At 36.4% G+C, this 17,389-nt stretch overlaps 1 protein-coding gene across 1 annotated transcript in view; it reads right to left on the reverse strand.

The window, feature by feature from the left end:
- Window positions 1-6,934: 6,934 nt before the first annotated feature.
- LOC149238063 (purple acid phosphatase 23-like) overlaps window positions 6,935-17,389 on the reverse strand; it is a 132,214-nt gene continuing 121,759 nt past the window's right edge. Inside the window, exons 4-7 of the mRNA XM_089372906.1 lie at window positions 8,961-9,178; window positions 8,457-8,647; window positions 7,977-8,255; window positions 6,935-7,246 (exon numbers count right to left, since the gene is read on the reverse strand). Of these exons, the coding sequence (XP_089229032.1) occupies window positions 7,121-7,246; window positions 7,977-8,255; window positions 8,457-8,647; window positions 8,961-9,178 (814 nt within the window). The 3' untranslated portion in view covers window positions 6,935-7,120. The remainder of the gene's footprint in view (window positions 7,247-7,976; window positions 8,256-8,456; window positions 8,648-8,960; window positions 9,179-17,389) is intronic.

The following is a 17,389-nucleotide window of genomic DNA, read 5'->3' on the forward strand; positions in this document are numbered from 1 at the left end:
TTGGTAGCTCGTGACAAATTCCAAACGTGGGACTAGATTCCTCGTTTCGAGAGAACCATTTTTTACTATTGAAGAACTCAAATCGGATAAGGGAAAGTGAACTTATGAAAAAAAACCCACATATGCACATTTGAACAGGTTGGTCCTAATAACAAATTGGTCACCCTTGGAAGCCTATAAATACAAGTGACTTCAAGCTCATTTGGACATCATCGAAGCATCTTCTTCTTTTCTTCTTCATTGATTGGTTCACATAGGTCTGAGTTGGGGTCGAGAAAATTGGTCCATACAGGTCTGAGATTACAGGGTCTGAAGCTCGCGCATGTTTCTAGGGTTTTGGGTTACAATTGGAGGCTTGTCAAAGGCAATTTTTGACTGTAGTCGCAGACTTGTAGGCTCAAGGTGGAAAATAGAAGCTCTCAATTGCACACATGTCGCTTCCTCCATGTGACTGGAAATTAGGGCAAAAATTTGACAGTTGACCGCAACTGACCGCAATTGACCGAAGACAAGAAAAGTTGTCTTTGATATATATTGATGATGAGAACATATTTATGAATGTTATTTGGTTAATTTTGTTGGATGATTTTGTATTGGGATCATTGTACTCTCTACTGAACATTTTATGACAATCTAATAGAAGAAAATTTTCAAAGGATTTTCCCCCTTGTGGAGTTTTTCCTTGGTCTTTGACCAAATCTAGTGTCTCTTTTTGATGTGTTGATTGTCTCCTTTGTCATTGCATTTACTATTCTATCTTGAATTACTGTTGATGATTGGAAACATTAATTGTTATTGAAAATATTGCTAATTGAGGAATTGAATTGGACTAAAGTAATTGAAACAACATAGAACAATCTGAAAATTAATAGATGGATAAATCTATTGCTTAGATGCCTCATGGTATTGACCTTAGGAGTTGGCCTATTGATCTGTATTGGCCTAACTGGACAATGTAGTCATCAAGTGCATAGTGTAGGGTTGAAGCTCACTATTGAACACTCTTGTTGAGAGCATGTAGACTTTGTAATGTATTTTAACCATTTAATTGCTAATAATACTTCAAGTGTGCTTTAGAATGTGGGGTTTTTCTCTCGAAAGGGTTTTCATTAGGAAATAGTTGTCTAATGGTTTGTTGTTTATTTCATTTATTGCTTTATGCTTATGCACATTCTTCCCTCATGGATTAGAGTAGGAAGTTATTATGCACATCTGCTTCCTTTCATTTGGTATCAGAGCATGGTTAGCCTAGACTGTCTCACGAGAGTGGTCAAAGAATGATAATGAAATTCTTGAGGTTTTGAATCAATCCATTGTTGGTATGGGTGTATGGATTGTTGTAAGTATAGATTGTTAATTTGGAAGTAGAATGATGGTATTTATACTGAAGATGCTTGTTAATAACCACAAACTGCATGAGTCATGTCTCCTTTTGTGTAGACAATGGAATGGAGCCAAAAGCCAAAGATCAAGCAAAGGTCAAGAAAAAAAGTTGTCATGCAAGATTTGAAAGCATGGGAAATAAGTGTTTAGATTCATTGGACTTACAAGAAATAGAAGAAACAAATCCACTAGTTGAGGCTAATTAGATCATGGTTGAGGTAAAACATAAACTAGATCTGATGAGAATTCGTCAATTTGCTTTATTATGAATCTATTGTGTGGTTCTATGCTATTGGCAAGCCAAGATAGAGGATCCATGATAGTTGAGCGTGAGTTTCCAAAAGGAGCAGTGTGCCATGTGATCAAGTGACTACCTTTAATCTCAACAACTTTTAGGTTGACTACATAGTTTTTAGCGATGTGATGGAGGACACATGTGCAAGGGATCTCCAAGGGAAGGATCAATTGGATGGAATTGTGGGAATTAGGATCATTGTATAAATTATTCAACATATAGATATTGTGAGTTTGACTGTGTTCATGCTTGAATCTTGTTAACTATAATGGTTGCAACAATGGAGATTTAGCCAAAGAAGATGCTAGACAAAATGGATCAACTTGTCACAAATCTCCCTATAACAAACTCCTAAGTTGTACAGGTATTGAAGGATGTCGATGACCATGGTGAACTTGGTAGTGCATGGCAAAACAATGGTATCAGAGCTTTGCATGGGGAAGTTGGGGAGCTTAGAGCTAGCAAGTGCGGTGTTATCCATCAGGTTCATGAATATAACAAGTTATTCAATGCTCTCTAGGTTGGCATCGAACATGGAATTGATGTGTAGGGAGGCATTGGGGTTTGCCCAATCTAGAGCTAAGTGTTGATGTTGTGGTTGTTTTAATGATTGTGCAAGATGATCAACCTACATGAGGTTTGGGATTATGAATTTGAAGAGGTTGTGTAAATCTAAGATTTTCCATCATTGGCATGGTGACAGTGTAAACAAGAATATTTCATGCTGGAATTAATGTTGCTCCTTGATATGTTGGTCTTTGTGTATTCACTTTGGTGAAATGGGAATTTTATTACCTTCTAGCACATTGCTATTATTTTAATGGCATAGCCATCAAGTGGAAGGGAGAATGGTTATATGTATTATTTTTATATATGTGGGGTTTTGATGGTTTGTGGGTATATGAACCATGGTGAATGGCGGCTAGAAATGCATCACAAGGATTAATGTCGAGCATAGGCGGAAGTATGTGGATGTAGAGTTAAAGGAAAAACACTTGATTAAGGATTTTTTCATTTGGCTCATTGTATTTGGAGCAAAGAGGGATATAGGTAAGGAAGTATGTAGATGCTTCTTCCATCATTTGCTCAGGGATACAATGATAAGTACATTGTCAAGAAGTACTTGATTTATGATTGTATTTGGAGCAAGAGGGATGTAGGCAATGAAACACGTTGATTTTTCCCAACATCACGTGTTCGGGCATACAATTATCATTATTTTAATGTAGTTTGATTTTATCACATATGTAAATGGGCATATGGTTGTAAGACCTTTTTAGGCATGCATATCCCTAGGTTAATGGTTTACCGATATGAAGTTTAGATGTAGATTTAGGTGATAGGGGGCATGTTGTATTCTTAAGAAACCAATTAATAAACTTTGAGGGAGGTACATGATTATCCGAAGTCAAGTTTAAATGGGGAGATGTTACGTTAATCTTGATTAGGTCATACTAAGTTGTTAAGATAACCTTGATTGAATCATTGATGGGTGTACAGGTGCATAGTATTTAGTAACCCTTGATATTTGATATACTGAAACCTATTTTGAAGACATGAAGAACTTCACTGTAAAATGTCTCAAGCAATCTATCTTAGGTTGGCTTGGCCAAGTAAAGCAGGTGTCTATTTAGGTTCTAGTTTTCATGAGCATGCATTTTGTGTTGTCTTTTATATTTCACTCTCCAAGAACCAACCATACTCCTATGGAAACATCATTGCCATGGAGGAGCCTTCATCATTTCAAACTTCTATGGTTGAGAGTATTGAATTCAAAGTTTCCACAAAAAAGGGTTGATACTAAATGGACTATATATATATATTGAAATTTACAATCCTGTTTATTTCAAGATAGCATGTTAAATTTGAGAGTATTAGATATAAGTGGGACAAAAGAAAAATATACAGAGTGGCTTAACCAAATTTATCGGTATCTGTGATGATGAATTAGCATATAAGTAATGAAAAAAATGAACTTAAGCAATTGGCAATGATCATAATAATGATCAGGAATCCGAAGGGTCAAGTTTTGAACAATGAGGATCCTAAACTAAATTAACATCTACAATCCTAAAGTAAAATAACATCTGCAACAAATTCAAGAATTCAACAGCCTTGAAATCAGGTGCAAGATCATTGTAAATCAATGGAAATCAATATGAAGAGAGGATCATTAATGGGAACAACAGTACCCACTTTCGGGATATTCAAAAATAGAGATAACTTTCCTCCAGGTCAAAACAGTGAATTAATTAAAATTCACAAATATAAGGTTTTGGACCAAGAAAGAAGTATTGGTACATTAATCAGTATTATCATTCAAGCATGCATTTATTTGCTAAAATGTTCACGAACAATTGCAGTATCAAGTATTATCAGTCAAGCATGTATTTATTTGCTCAAATTTTCATGAACAAATGCAATATCAAGTAAAATGAAATGTGCATCCATCACTAAAACCCTCAATGAGGCTATTAAATGATTATCACTACTCTATCAGAAATTCATGTCTATTCCTCTTTTCATTTAGACTACTCCATGGAATTAATGGTGAACATCTAAAACAATACCTCAGGACCATAAGGTGGATTATAGCATATCACTATTATACATGAAAGAACTGTGATAATCCCTTGGTTATAAGTGTTTTGATTTTCTAAATGATTGAAAAATCTTTGTAATTTATATACCATCCTATTATTGGCTTATAGAAGCTGTTACTGCGATCACACTTCAAAGGACAAAAACAATTTCAAGAAGGGGTAGCTGGTAATGTACCAATTATATTATTATATAACTATTATTTAAAACAACACCAATAGTAGTTGATTATAATGAATATTACAGTAAAAGATGACCAAATGAAAATGAAAATAAATTGCTATGCCACTAATAATTAAGGAATACAGTATCAACAATTATTTATGATATTAAGTAATCAAGATATAGGATTGTTATTTGTAACTGTTCAAATTGGTAGGAGACGAGTATATATTCTCGTCTTCCATTGTAATCTTTCTTCAAATCTGGAAATATTTTTATTTTTTTCTATGGTCCCATTACAACTTTCTATAACTCCAACAGGCCTTATGATGTCCATTTTTTAAAACAAAAAGTTCATTTGAGAACAGTAATGTTTTTTGTTTGATGGTAAATACTAAATGGACGAAAAATTGACAGTCGAACACGTCCAAAGCCTTCCAAGTCAATGAATTGCTATTGGTAGTTTAAGAATCTCCCATAAAACCCAAGGACACCTTTTTTGACCTTACTACTAGTCATCTTATTCATTTAGAAGTTCCTCTTCTCAAGTGTCTTTCCTGTAACTGACCAGAGTCATTCAAACACTTGTTCTAGTTCTATAGATTTACCAAGTCTGCATGGTGATGGGTAGCGGCCTTTTGTGGCCATCTATCCCCAATCCCATTTCCTAGCAAGCCACATCTCTGAGGGATAAATCGCCTTAGTTTGTAGAAATTTGCATGCAAACTTGATAGAATTGAAACCTGAATTTTAATATGGAAAAGGACAATACAATTTCTAATAAAAACCCTCCCTATAGATTTTTTGTTGGGATGAACAGGTGGCTCTGTGTGTTCAAATGTTTTTACTGATCAGGTGGCTCTGTGTGTCAAAAAGTTTTTGCTGATCAGGTGGCTCTGTGTGTCAATCTGTTTTTGCAGATCAGGTTCAAGTTTAGAAAGTTGAGTTCAGATATCAACCACGTCCACAAGTTCTATGACTACTAGGGTGGGGACCCCATGGGGCCTGTACCATGTGCCAGGAGCCTGCTGCTCCTCCAGTCCTCTTGTAGCAGTCCCACCTAAACAGTGGCTAGAGCAGGCACAAGCTTGGTCAAGTGGATAGAGAACATCAGAGTGTCACCATAGCCACGGCCTTGACGGACATTGTATATGGGGCATTCAAATTGCCCAATTTCTGGTGAGTCAAAGTTCATCTTTTTCTGCTCCCTTCTTTTCACAAACCCTATGACCTGTGTCATCATAAAATGGGCCAGAACCCCTGGGCCCTGGGGCAAAATTCCATGGTCAAAGATTCCAACAATGAGGTGGAATGTTTTAAAGTTCCTAACAAATGTAGGGGCAATTTTTGCTAGATATGGGGGTGATATGAATGCCCCTTATTCCACGCCGCTTTGAAGCCCCTATAACCTGCTGCAAAATGATAAATTCTCCATGTTGACCCTAGCATTTTCTGACAACAAAAGGAGAATGATAGCTGGAAAATTGAGGTCCAAAAGCCCAAACCTCATATAGATGGATGGGTTGGTCATGCAATAATGACAGCGGTGATACTCTTGCCAGGACATAGCACCTACAAAAGCATAATTTTTTTCTTCTTTTACAATATTGGCGCTTCTTATTATGTAGACTGTATCCACCATGATGGCATTTTAATTTTTGTACTGGCACAAGATAGCAACACGATATATTTTCACTAGATATTGTAGTTAGGGGAGTTTGTCTTTAGATTTTAATTTTTGGGACTTTCTTGGGACTATTATTGCCCTCAAACCTAGTGCGTATGGTGGTTGCCTTTGCAACCTACATTTCTTTTGTATCATAATGATGAGTACAAACATTGCTTTATTAATTGTTGAAGGAAGCATTTTCTTAAAAAATGGTAGATCCTAAAGTATAAGATATCTAACTTAATGACATTTTGGATAAGGCACTGTATATATTTGTTGTTCTGTTCATGTTGATGTTAAAGATTGCTTAGTAAACAATTGATATTATAACTTGGTTTCTAATACTGTTTATATACAGATCTCCACTTTCAACACTAAAACAGTGCATCAAGCAATAACTGCAAAAGAAGTAGATGACACATTAGGTTGTGTGGCAAAAATGCACAACATTTATCTGTGATAATTACTAGGTGGAATGTCTCAAACGTAGGAAAATTTGCTTCATAGGATAAGGATCAAATGTTGGCTAATTGTCTGATTGCAACAACTTAATTTCAGTTTGTGTTGCCGGTAATGTTGTGATTTAATCAACAGAGGTATAAATGTGCTGCATTGAGCATGAGCATCCTAAATGGTTTTTCCGATATCCACTCAAAGTCATTAGTCTATCAGACAACACTTTAATCTATTTTACTGTATTGAGGTCCTACAGTCTACAACCCATGTTATCAATTTGTCTAAGATTTTTGAGATTATCGAGTGTTAGTGCCTACTACCAAGTGATTAATTTGCAAAAACACAGGAAAGAAATATCAACACGTCTCTATGGAAAAGTAAAATATCTTTTCAAATCACATAATAATATTTATGCAAATATTTTGCTTATGGCAATGATAGCTAGATGTTCTCAGAGATAGATCTTTTCATCCGTAAAGTTGAGACTAGGGTGTTCTGTGTATTTGTCACTGCTTACTTTTGCTTTCAACAAAGGAGATTTCTCCCCTTATTTTTCACAGGAAGGCCGTCATATGAGCACAAATTTCAGGTTGTCTTACAATATAAATTTCATCACCCACATTTCCATAAGCATCCTGATTGCGATGCCAAGTCCAAAGTGCATGAGTGGAATTCTTTACCTACACAACCACATATACATAGTTATGTTAGAACCAAGTTACTGTTGTTTCCATTAATATCAATAAATTGCAGACAATTGTTGCATTCAGAGAAGTGAGGTGCTCTAAAGTTTACAGGCTGGGTGGGATGAAATATTCAACACTTCTGTGTGTGCGTATGTGAGTGCATATCTGTAACACTAAAGAAATGAAAAGCAACCAACATAGAGTTTATGTTACTTAGAATATTTAAAAAATAAATAAATTAGAATAGATCCAACTTTACCTTGGATCTATTACATGTCAAGAAGGATAACAAAACATTGAGGTTCGCACCTCATACATTTTGATCCTTATCGACACTTAATAGATCCAGGGTTAACATGTATCTATGCTAGTCACTCAATAAGGATACATAGAGCCTGCAGTGAGAGGTGGGTGGTGGCTAAGGGAAAGTTGGCTGAAAGGCAGCAGTGTTGAGGCAAAGGATTGGTCGGTAGGTGTAAAATAAGATTGACTCAGGTGAGATTGATGGTGGGAGGGGAGTTAATTGTTGGTTTTGGCTGGGGGAAGTTAGTTTCCACCATAGTGGTGTCAGAATATGCATGCATTTAACATATAACCAAGGAAGGGAAGTTGATTTGCAGTCCTTTTTTCTTGTAACTAGTATAAGATATCTCTGCCTGTATGGTGTAGAATCCAAGAATTTCATTTTGGACCATTTCATTTTTATTTTCAATGTCAATCATACCTCTAATATGCCATGTCCAAAGCTGGATTCTCTAAGGGCACTCCAATCAGGCTGTCTGTCCCAGCAAAGCTTCCCCTTTGCTGGACCAGAGGTGTAATTAAAAGGGCATACCCCTCCAAAGTCGTGGTTATGTATTTTTTTTGGACAATTTCCAGGTTTGTCTGCATGCCTTGTTGCAAGCTTCTCAATGTTTCCACCATCTCCCACTGTGATATACACTGGACCACATGGGTTTAGGACATAGTTATAAACTCTGTTCATCCTCTCATATGCATGTACCTGTCACAAATATAATAGTAGGAAGATTTGATTAAATTTTGAGGTAGAAAGCTGGATGCTATAAAACTACTCTTAACCAAGCATTTCTGTTTGTATCTACAATATGCGAAAATTCAGAGATTTGACTGTAGCAAGCCACCACATAAACATGATTATTAGCGTGTTTACTTTTTTTAATCTGACAAATGCTAGATAACTTACATGGCCATTGAACACCAAGTCTACACCATATTCATATAGGATGTCTTCCATCTGTTGTCTCATACACTCAAATTCTTGATAATGGTTAGTGTAACTATTATACCAAGGAGAATGCCATGATGCAATCAACCAAGGAGTCAGTTCACGGTTTACATTTTCAAGATCTTGCTTGAGCCAAGCATATTGTTCACCTAATCCATCAAAGAAACTTGCATTAGTTGACAATCAAATGAATGGCATGTTAGCAAGAAATCTGATTGCTGAAATGCCGATTTTACAGTTCAGAATATGATGGGTTGCATTTGCACTCATAAATAATATATAGTAGTAGACAAGGTCAATTATGCCAATCAAGTCTAGGCTTTCCAGCTGCAGACTGACAATCTGAATAGCAGATTCCAAATTCAACAGAACAAAAGAAGTAATGTGTATAAAATTTACTAGTTGCTATCTTTATTTAGTTATAAAGAACAACCAAAATGATATTAAACAAGCATAACTTACTGGATCTATTGAAATCTATATAAGCTGCAAGCATGAGAAAGTGTACCCCTCCAGCATTGAAGGAATAATACAGGCTATTGTTGGATCCAGACTCTTCAGAGGGAACTGCAAACCGGGCACTATATGACGCAAATGTGAGGTCTCCCACTTGAGGTTCTATATCATGATTTCCTCCTAGAACCATCATTGGTATGTGTGACAACAATGGCTCCATAAACCTGGAAAATCACAAACACAACAGTCTCTGTTTATTTCTCCTTAACAAAAGAATAACTCCATACACCGTGCAATAAATATGGAACAAACATCATGACTATATGGAGAAAGATCTATATTGTACAAGGGGCTCTTTTTCAAAGTTACACAAACATTGCTTCCTAAAGAGAGACACTGATACCATCAATTTCTTATTTTATAATTATTGCACAATGGGACTTCCATGGTACATGACACCAGTCATGTCAGTGGCTAGCCAATACATCTGTTTAAAAAAGTAAACAATATTTCTTGTTTGTGATGTTCAATGACAACTTTACTATATATCTTGTCATGTAACTTCAACAACAACCAATCTGCCATAAAAAACATCGCATGGAGATTTATAAATCTTGTTCAATGGCTAATATCTTTCTAGTAGATTAGAGGCTTAGGTAGATCAAGGGAAAACCTAGTTACATTGGCAATGGCTGGCATCTTAGACATCTACCTTAGTTTTTTCATTTTCCTTTCTGGTATGAAAAGAAGAGTTTCTATTACTATGGGCTTGTGGCCAAAGGATTTGCATCATATGTATTTGAAGTAGAAAGGGAACTCTCTTGTAATGCCCCATTTTAGTGAGTCTTATTATTAGTTATTATCATTGTTTTGAGGGCATTTGAGATGGGTGGATGACCTTGTATTGTTTTATGTATATAACTTTGTATAGCTTATGTTTTGACACTATTAGCTGATATAAAATGATTATAGGCTGCCATATGATCTGATGACTGTAGGATGATCTATGAGTAGGTTGAGATTCATTGGATGTTAGTGAATATTATAAATCTGTGCATGGATTAATGATTATTATTATATATCATGAGTCTTCCACAATACTTTGTAGATGTAAATTATTACTCTATTATTGTATGGATTCTAGATAAAGTATTTCATCTTGTCAAAAAATTAGTATCATAAGCAGGGCCATATATGGTCTAGTTTAGGGAGTGGGAATTTTTGCTATTATGCCTTAGGTGATTTGAAATTTGTCCTTATATGGTTTGTCATCCACCATAGTACATTTTAGCAGAAAATGGAAACTGTTACCACCTTAACTAGCATCTAAGTGGAATATCCCAATCCATGGATACCACCATGGGGTAATGGATAAGAGTTACATCAGTCACCTCAATACAACTTCCTCTTCACTTTTGGCTGATTCTCAAGAGGTCAAGGGTGGTACTCTGATATATGATAAATTATTTTGAGATTTGGTACTCACCCGAATGGGTAACCCCTTAGGAGAATTTATTTTCCTATTGTTTCAGCTTGTCAGCGAGGATCCCTTTGATGATCCACAGATAGTCAACCTCAGATGCCTCCCATCCATGCTTCGTTCAGTGCTTTATTGCATCTAGCCTACTCATAAGATGAAGGTGGGTCATCAAATATGAGGCACATTATGTTGAAGTTTGTAGCTCGGGTCGGTTGTTAGTTTTTTTTTTTGTAGCATCGGAAGTGTTCTAGTGTCGAAACTTTTTGGAGAGGCTAAAACATAGGAGTTTTCCATAACCCAGAAGTTGTTTATAGAAATTCCACCTAGAAGTGTTTCAATTAGATTATCAACCAATTTTTTAATACTTCCTAAGTCTAAAATTAGGAAATCTAGTTAATTAATCAGTATTAATTGAGAAAGGTGTGAATTATCTAGAAACTCACATGGATCCACTGAGAAATAATCTCAGCCATTGATTAAGATTTAATCTTGGTCGTTGGACTCTGGAGTCCCACAGTGAGATTATAAGAAGTCAATGGGTAGATGAAGAAACACACTTGAGATCGATTTCCTTGGGCAGTTCAATTTCTCCAGAGAGCAGCAGCAGTTGTTGGAAGAGTTCGAGCTAGAGAAGGGAAGCAAAGACAGAGGGGGGCAGAGATAGTGAGTCCGGGGGAAGTTTTCCAGTCTCGGACTCGGAAAGAGAAGGCCGAAAATTTTCTCCAAGAGGCAATGCAGAGCCTTAGAAGAGCAATTTGATCCAGCTGAAGAGGAAGACTTTGTCAGTTCCAAAGGCCGGGAAAGTTTTCCAGAGGGCCAGAGAAACATTTTCCTAGTCCGCAGCAGGTAGGATAGCTAGATTTTCAGTTCCAGAGGTCGGGAAAGTTTTCCAGAGGGCCAGAGAAGCATTTTCCTAGTCCGCAACAGGTAGGACGGCTAGATTGGCAGTCGATTCAAGTAGTGCGTGTGGTAGGCAGTCCTAGGGTGACGCAGAGCCTGTGTAGATCACTTGGACAACTACCTTTCAGAGGTCAGACAATGCTGGGATTGCTTGGAGAAAGAGTAAAAGCCCTCAAATAATTTTTTCCAGTATTTCTCTTGGATAGATTTGCCAGTTTGGTGATATTTATTGTACTCAAAATTTCTCACTGTTGCTTTGTAATAAAAACCCTCAGATGTTGCACCGGTTTTCCCAAGTTGGGTTTTTCCAGGGACTTTAGTCCAAAAACCACTGTGTCATATTTTTGTATGTGTATGCCAGTATTTTCTCAATTTCCAGTTTATCTTCCGCAATATTTTTATTTGTGAAGATTACAGTGTGAATAATTTGTTGTTGCCATAGCAATAAACTACTAAATTAATTAACAGTTAGAAGAATTAGTTCCAGTTGCTGCAATAAAAATTTCAGTGGTGAAATTTTCACATGGTATCAGAGCGATTTTGATCAAACGGGGAAACTTAGAAGTAGAAGTAGAATTTTTTTGTTCAGAGGAAGCAACAAGATGAATTTATGGTGGCTGCACAAAGCCTGACCCGGGCAGTGCGAGTTGCTCGAGCAAGTTCAATTTTTAAGTGTAGGTTGGCAAAAAAAAGTCAGCTTGCCAGTTCGAGTGATTCCAACAGGTAGAAGTGCAGTTGTAGCTCAAATTTTCGTTGAGCATATTCCTTGTTTGGGCGCAAAAGGGTTTTGCAACAGTAGAATTAGCGTGAGGTGGAAGAGGAAGTGCACACACAGAGATAATTTTTCTCAAAGGCTTTCTAGTTTAGAAATCTGATTTTCCAATTGCAAGCAGCAGTAGCTGCAAGCAAATTTTCACTCCAGAAGGGAGCGCGAGTAGTAGATTCAGCAGCCAAGCAAAGGGAAAGAGGGAGTTCCCAGTTCAGATTCGAGATGGACACAACTGGGCTTAGAGATCAGGATAGGTTGGAGGGAGCCTCCAACTTTGTCATCTGGAAGGCCGGATGTCCTTCCTGCTAGATGAATTTGGCCTAAAGACCTATGTAGAAAATGTGGTGGTAGTACCACTAGATGTAGATCAACTCTAAGAGTACAGGAAAGAGATGGAAACGGTGAAGTGGATGATCTTGGATGGTGTTTGAGACCATATAGTCTCACATATATTGGCCAAGAATATATTAGGTCCCTATAATACTAGTGTAGCCCCCTTATTGTTATTGTTAGTGTAGCCCCCTATTGTTATTGTTGTGCCCATGTAGCCCCCATATTGTTATTGTTGTGCCCCATAGAAGCCCACTATTGTTATTTTTGTTCCCTTACATTATTATTGTTATGTATGCTCTGATTATATTGTGACCCCTTAGACTCCTATATATACCAAGGAGGTCTTATCATTTGTATCATCTAAGAATTGTTCATTTATGTGATGTAAAGGAGGTTTCCCCTCAAAGAGGCTAATTTTCAATTTGTTGATCTATATTTTCTTCTCTTTTGTGATCTGGTTGCATAACATTTGGTATCAGAGCTTTGGCTTCTAGGGTTTCATTGCTTCAAACAGGTCATCAGGGAATTTTTATTATAACTTTTTTTCTGTGAAGCTTCAAAAGCTGACATTTCGACCACATGGAGAAGAAATCTAGGTAAACTTCGTGTAGAAATTTCAGATATTAGTTCCCTATATTTTTTAGATATAGTCTGAATAAGTTAGGGTTTTTGCATGCTCCAAAATTCAGTCTCAAACAAGTGACCTAGGGAAAATTGTCATAACTTTCTCTAGAGCCATCGGATTTGAATTTCATAAAAAGTTATTGAAATTGCACGAACTGTAGTTTGTCGTGTATCATTTTCAGGGATGAAGGATGAAATAATAACACGTGGAATTTTGTACAAGTTCGCTCTACTTAACCAATCCATAATCAGGTTATCGTGGGAGATTAGGCATAATGTTATCTTGAAGAATCCAATCTTGGTCCGACTTCTCGCGTTGGAAAGAAGATTCAAAGGGCTACCACAAGACGAAATTTCAGACCCTGAAGAGCCGAATTTATAGAGATACAGTAATTTTAATATTGAGCTCCTAAAAGCAAGAAAAAGGTGTGTATTTTTTTAATTTTTTTTTGCATAACTTTTGTTTGAAAAATCAGTTTGAAGTGATTCAAAGGGCATATTCAAGCATAGATATCTTTTTCTAATTCCATAATGTCTCGAAACAAAAGAATGGATACACCTAGTAAGCAACCAAAAAGCTCTACTATGACACATGAAGAAGAGGAAGAAATGCAGCATGATATATCAAAATTATGAGACCAAGTGCAAAAATTTCATTCTCGCAATAAGTAACAAAAACTGAATTGGAAGCCATGATGAATGTTAAGATAGATGGTATAAAAAGGGACATGGGAGTTTTGAATGATGGCTTAAAAGAAGACATGGCATCAACAATGAATGTCAAGATAGAAGGGTTGAAGGAAGGTTTGGCAAAGTTGTTATAAGAAAGGCTTCCCAGTGGTGACAAGGTAATCCATGAAAATCATGATGAGGAAAAAAAGAATATGAATTATGATTTTAGAGACTCCAATGTTGGGTTTAACACCGACCACATTCCAAAGATCGATATGAGGAAGTTTGATGGCAAGGATCTGGTAACATGGATACTACAGATGGAGCAATATTTTGATCTCTATGATGTGCAACACACACAAAAGGTATGCATTACATCTTTATATTTAGAACCCAATCAGTTTGTATGGTATCAATGGTTTTGTTCTTGTAAACCACTTGTAACTTGATCAACTTTTACGGAGGAAATGATAGCACATTATGAGGATACAAAGAGCAACACCTTCTTTAGCCCATTGATAAATCTCAAACAAAAGGGTTCAATGGCGGAGCACATTGAGAAATTCCAAAAATTGAATATCAAGGTAATTGATATTCCAGAGGAGCGTAGGATTGATTTCTTCATAGGGACTTTAAAGGAGAACATCCAACATGAGGTTCGCCTTTGAGAACTTGATTCATTGGAGAAGGCATTCAGAGTGGCAAAAAAAGTTGAAAGCAAAATTATGGCAACAAGGAAGTATACCAGTCACAACTATAAAGATGGAAGTGTTGCTGCTCCTAAACTTCTACAACCTACAAGGTTGACACCACAACAATTGGAGGAAAAAAGAGCAAAAGAGCTTTGTTAGAGTTGTGATAGCAAATATACTAAAGGTCATAAGTGTGTCGAGAATAAATTATTTTACATAGATTGTGAAGAGGAGGAAGAAAAGGAATAAGAAACATCAAAAGGGGAGGATATACACTAGGAACCAACCCCAAAGAAATAAGAAATGAATCCGACCATATCTTGTAATGCATTGGCGAAAATTACCACTCCTAAAATTCTCAGTATCGAAGGATATATCAAGAAGAAAAAGGTAATAGTGTTGATTGATTTGGGTAGTACCTATAATTTTATTCATTGTAAGATAACCAAGGAATTAAATTGCATCCTATATCCAACACCAGACTATCAAGTGATGGATACAAATGGAGGAACTATAAATTTCTCTGGAAAGTGCCATAATATCAAGCTAACCGTGGGGGAATATGTATTGAATAGTCCAATGCTTTGCATTCCAATGGGTGGTGTTGATGTTGTGCTAGGAGTCCAATGGTTACAATCTTTGGGGACATTACCTTTTAATTTTCAAGAACTTTTCTTCAATTTTTTTTGGGAAGGAAAAGAAGTTGAATTAAGGGGTATCGCAGGAAAAAAAAAAGGAAGATAATCAACTCTAATGGCATGACAAAGCTTCTGAAGAAAAAACAATGGGGTGTAATTGCATAATTATGCTCACTAGAGGTTAAAACATCAAAAACATCTATTTCTCCAGATCTCCAAAAAGTCTTGGACAATCATTCCAAGGTATTTGAGACTCCAAAAGGCCTCCCACCTATTCGTGATCATGATCATGCTATTCATTTGATTCCAAGAAGTGTTCCTTTAAACATCATGCCTTACAGATGTCCCTATGCCCAAAAGAGTGAAATTGAATGTATGGTTGCAGAAATGCTAAAGGTTGGTATAATTCAACCTAGTCAAAGTTATTTCTTTGCTGCAGTAGTATTGGTGCACAAGAAGGATGGATCATGGTGTATGAGTCCGGATTATAGGGAGCTCAACAAGCTCACTATTAAAGATAAATTTCCCATTCATGTGATTGATGAATTGTTGGATGAATTAGATGGAGCAATTTACTTCACCAACGTGGATCTTCGTGTTGGATATCATCAAATTAGAATGAAGACTAAAGACATTCTGAAAACAACATTCAAAACTCATGGAGGTCATTATGAATTTTTGGTCATGCCTTTTGGCATAACTAATGCACCTTCCGCATTTCAAGGTTTGATGAATTCCATTTTCAAACCCTTCATTAGAAAATTTGTGTTAGTATTTTTTGATGATATACTAATCTACAACAATACTTGGAAGGATCATGTTCAACATGTTGACATGCTGCTCAAATTATTGGAGGAAAAACAATTATTTACAAAAACCTCCAAACGTTTCTTTGGAGTACAGGAGGTGGAATATTTGGGTCTTATTGTATCTCATGAGGGTGTTAGGGTAGACTCTAACAAAATTAAAGCCATTAAGGAATTGAAAATACCAACCCTAAAGCATCTTCGAAGATTTCTTGGGTTGGCAGGGTATTTATCGCAAGTTTGTTAAGAATTATGGGAGAATATAAACACCTCTAACAACATTATTGAAGAAAGATGCATTTTCTTGCACTCTAGAAGCAACTAAGGCCTTTGAACATCTTAAAGAGGCAATGTGCCAAGCACCGGTCTTAGCTACGCCAAACTTCACAAAAACCTTTATTGTGGAATGTGATGCCTCGGGAAATGGAATTGGTGTTGTTTTAATGCAAGAAGGAAGACCCATTGCTTTTGAAAGTTGTCCAATCAAGGGAAAGTATTTACACAAACCTATTTATGAGAAGGAAATGTTGGCAATACTACATGCACTAAAGAAATGGCAACCTTACCTAATGGGAAGACACTTCAAGGTAAAAACAGAGCATGATAGTCTTAAAAACTTTTTGGAACAAAGATTATCTTCCAAAGAGAAGTAAAAATGGGTCACAAAGATGTTGGGTTATGACTTTGAAATCATCTACAAAAAAAGGAAGCAAAATGTTGTTGTAGATGCACTCTCAAGAAAGGATGAGGATGTGGAAGCATTGCTTTGTGCCATTTCTATTATCCAACCTGATTGGATAACTGAAGCAAGAGATGAATGAAAGAATGATGAAGAGGCATGGACACTCATTCAAAAGTTGCAGCAAGATCCCAGTACACCTGATACATTTATCTAGAAAAATGATCTGTTATGGTACAAAGATCGATTATATTTTTGTAATAATTCTCAGCTCAAACAAAATATTCTTTTGGAATTGCACACCTCCCCCTTAGGAGGGCACTCAAGATTTTTAAAAACTTGCCAAAGGGTCAAGAAGGATTTTTTTTGGGATGGCCTTAAATTTGATATTCAAAAGTTTGTGGTAGAGTGTTTGGTTTTCTAACAAAATAAAGTTGAAACAATTAAGACCTCAGGTATGTTACAACCTTTAGCCATTCCAAGTCAGCGTTGCGAGGATGTCTCAATGGATTTTATCACAGGCTTACCAATTATGAAGGAAAGAGTGTCATATGGTGGTAGTTGATAAATTTACCAAGTATGGACACTTTTGTGCATTATCTCATCCTCTTAAATGCAGTACAGTTGCTACTACATTTATGGAAACAATTCAAAACTTACATGGAAACCCAAAGATTATTGTAAGTGAGAGATCCCATTTTCACTGGAATTTTTTGGACATAATTATTTTCTTGTCTTGGTACTCAATTAGCTCATAGCTCATCTTATCATCCACAATCTAACGGGCAAACTGAGATAGTGAACAAATGTTTGGAAGGATATCTTCGTTGCTTTGTATCTGA

The sequence above is a fragment of the Pinus tabuliformis genome, chromosome 8 (genome assembly GCF_031772625.1).
Source record: "Pinus tabuliformis cultivar Carrire ecotype Pingquan chromosome 8, CPIR1, whole genome shotgun sequence".
NCBI lineage: Eukaryota > Viridiplantae > Streptophyta > Pinopsida > Pinales > Pinaceae > Pinus > Pinus tabuliformis.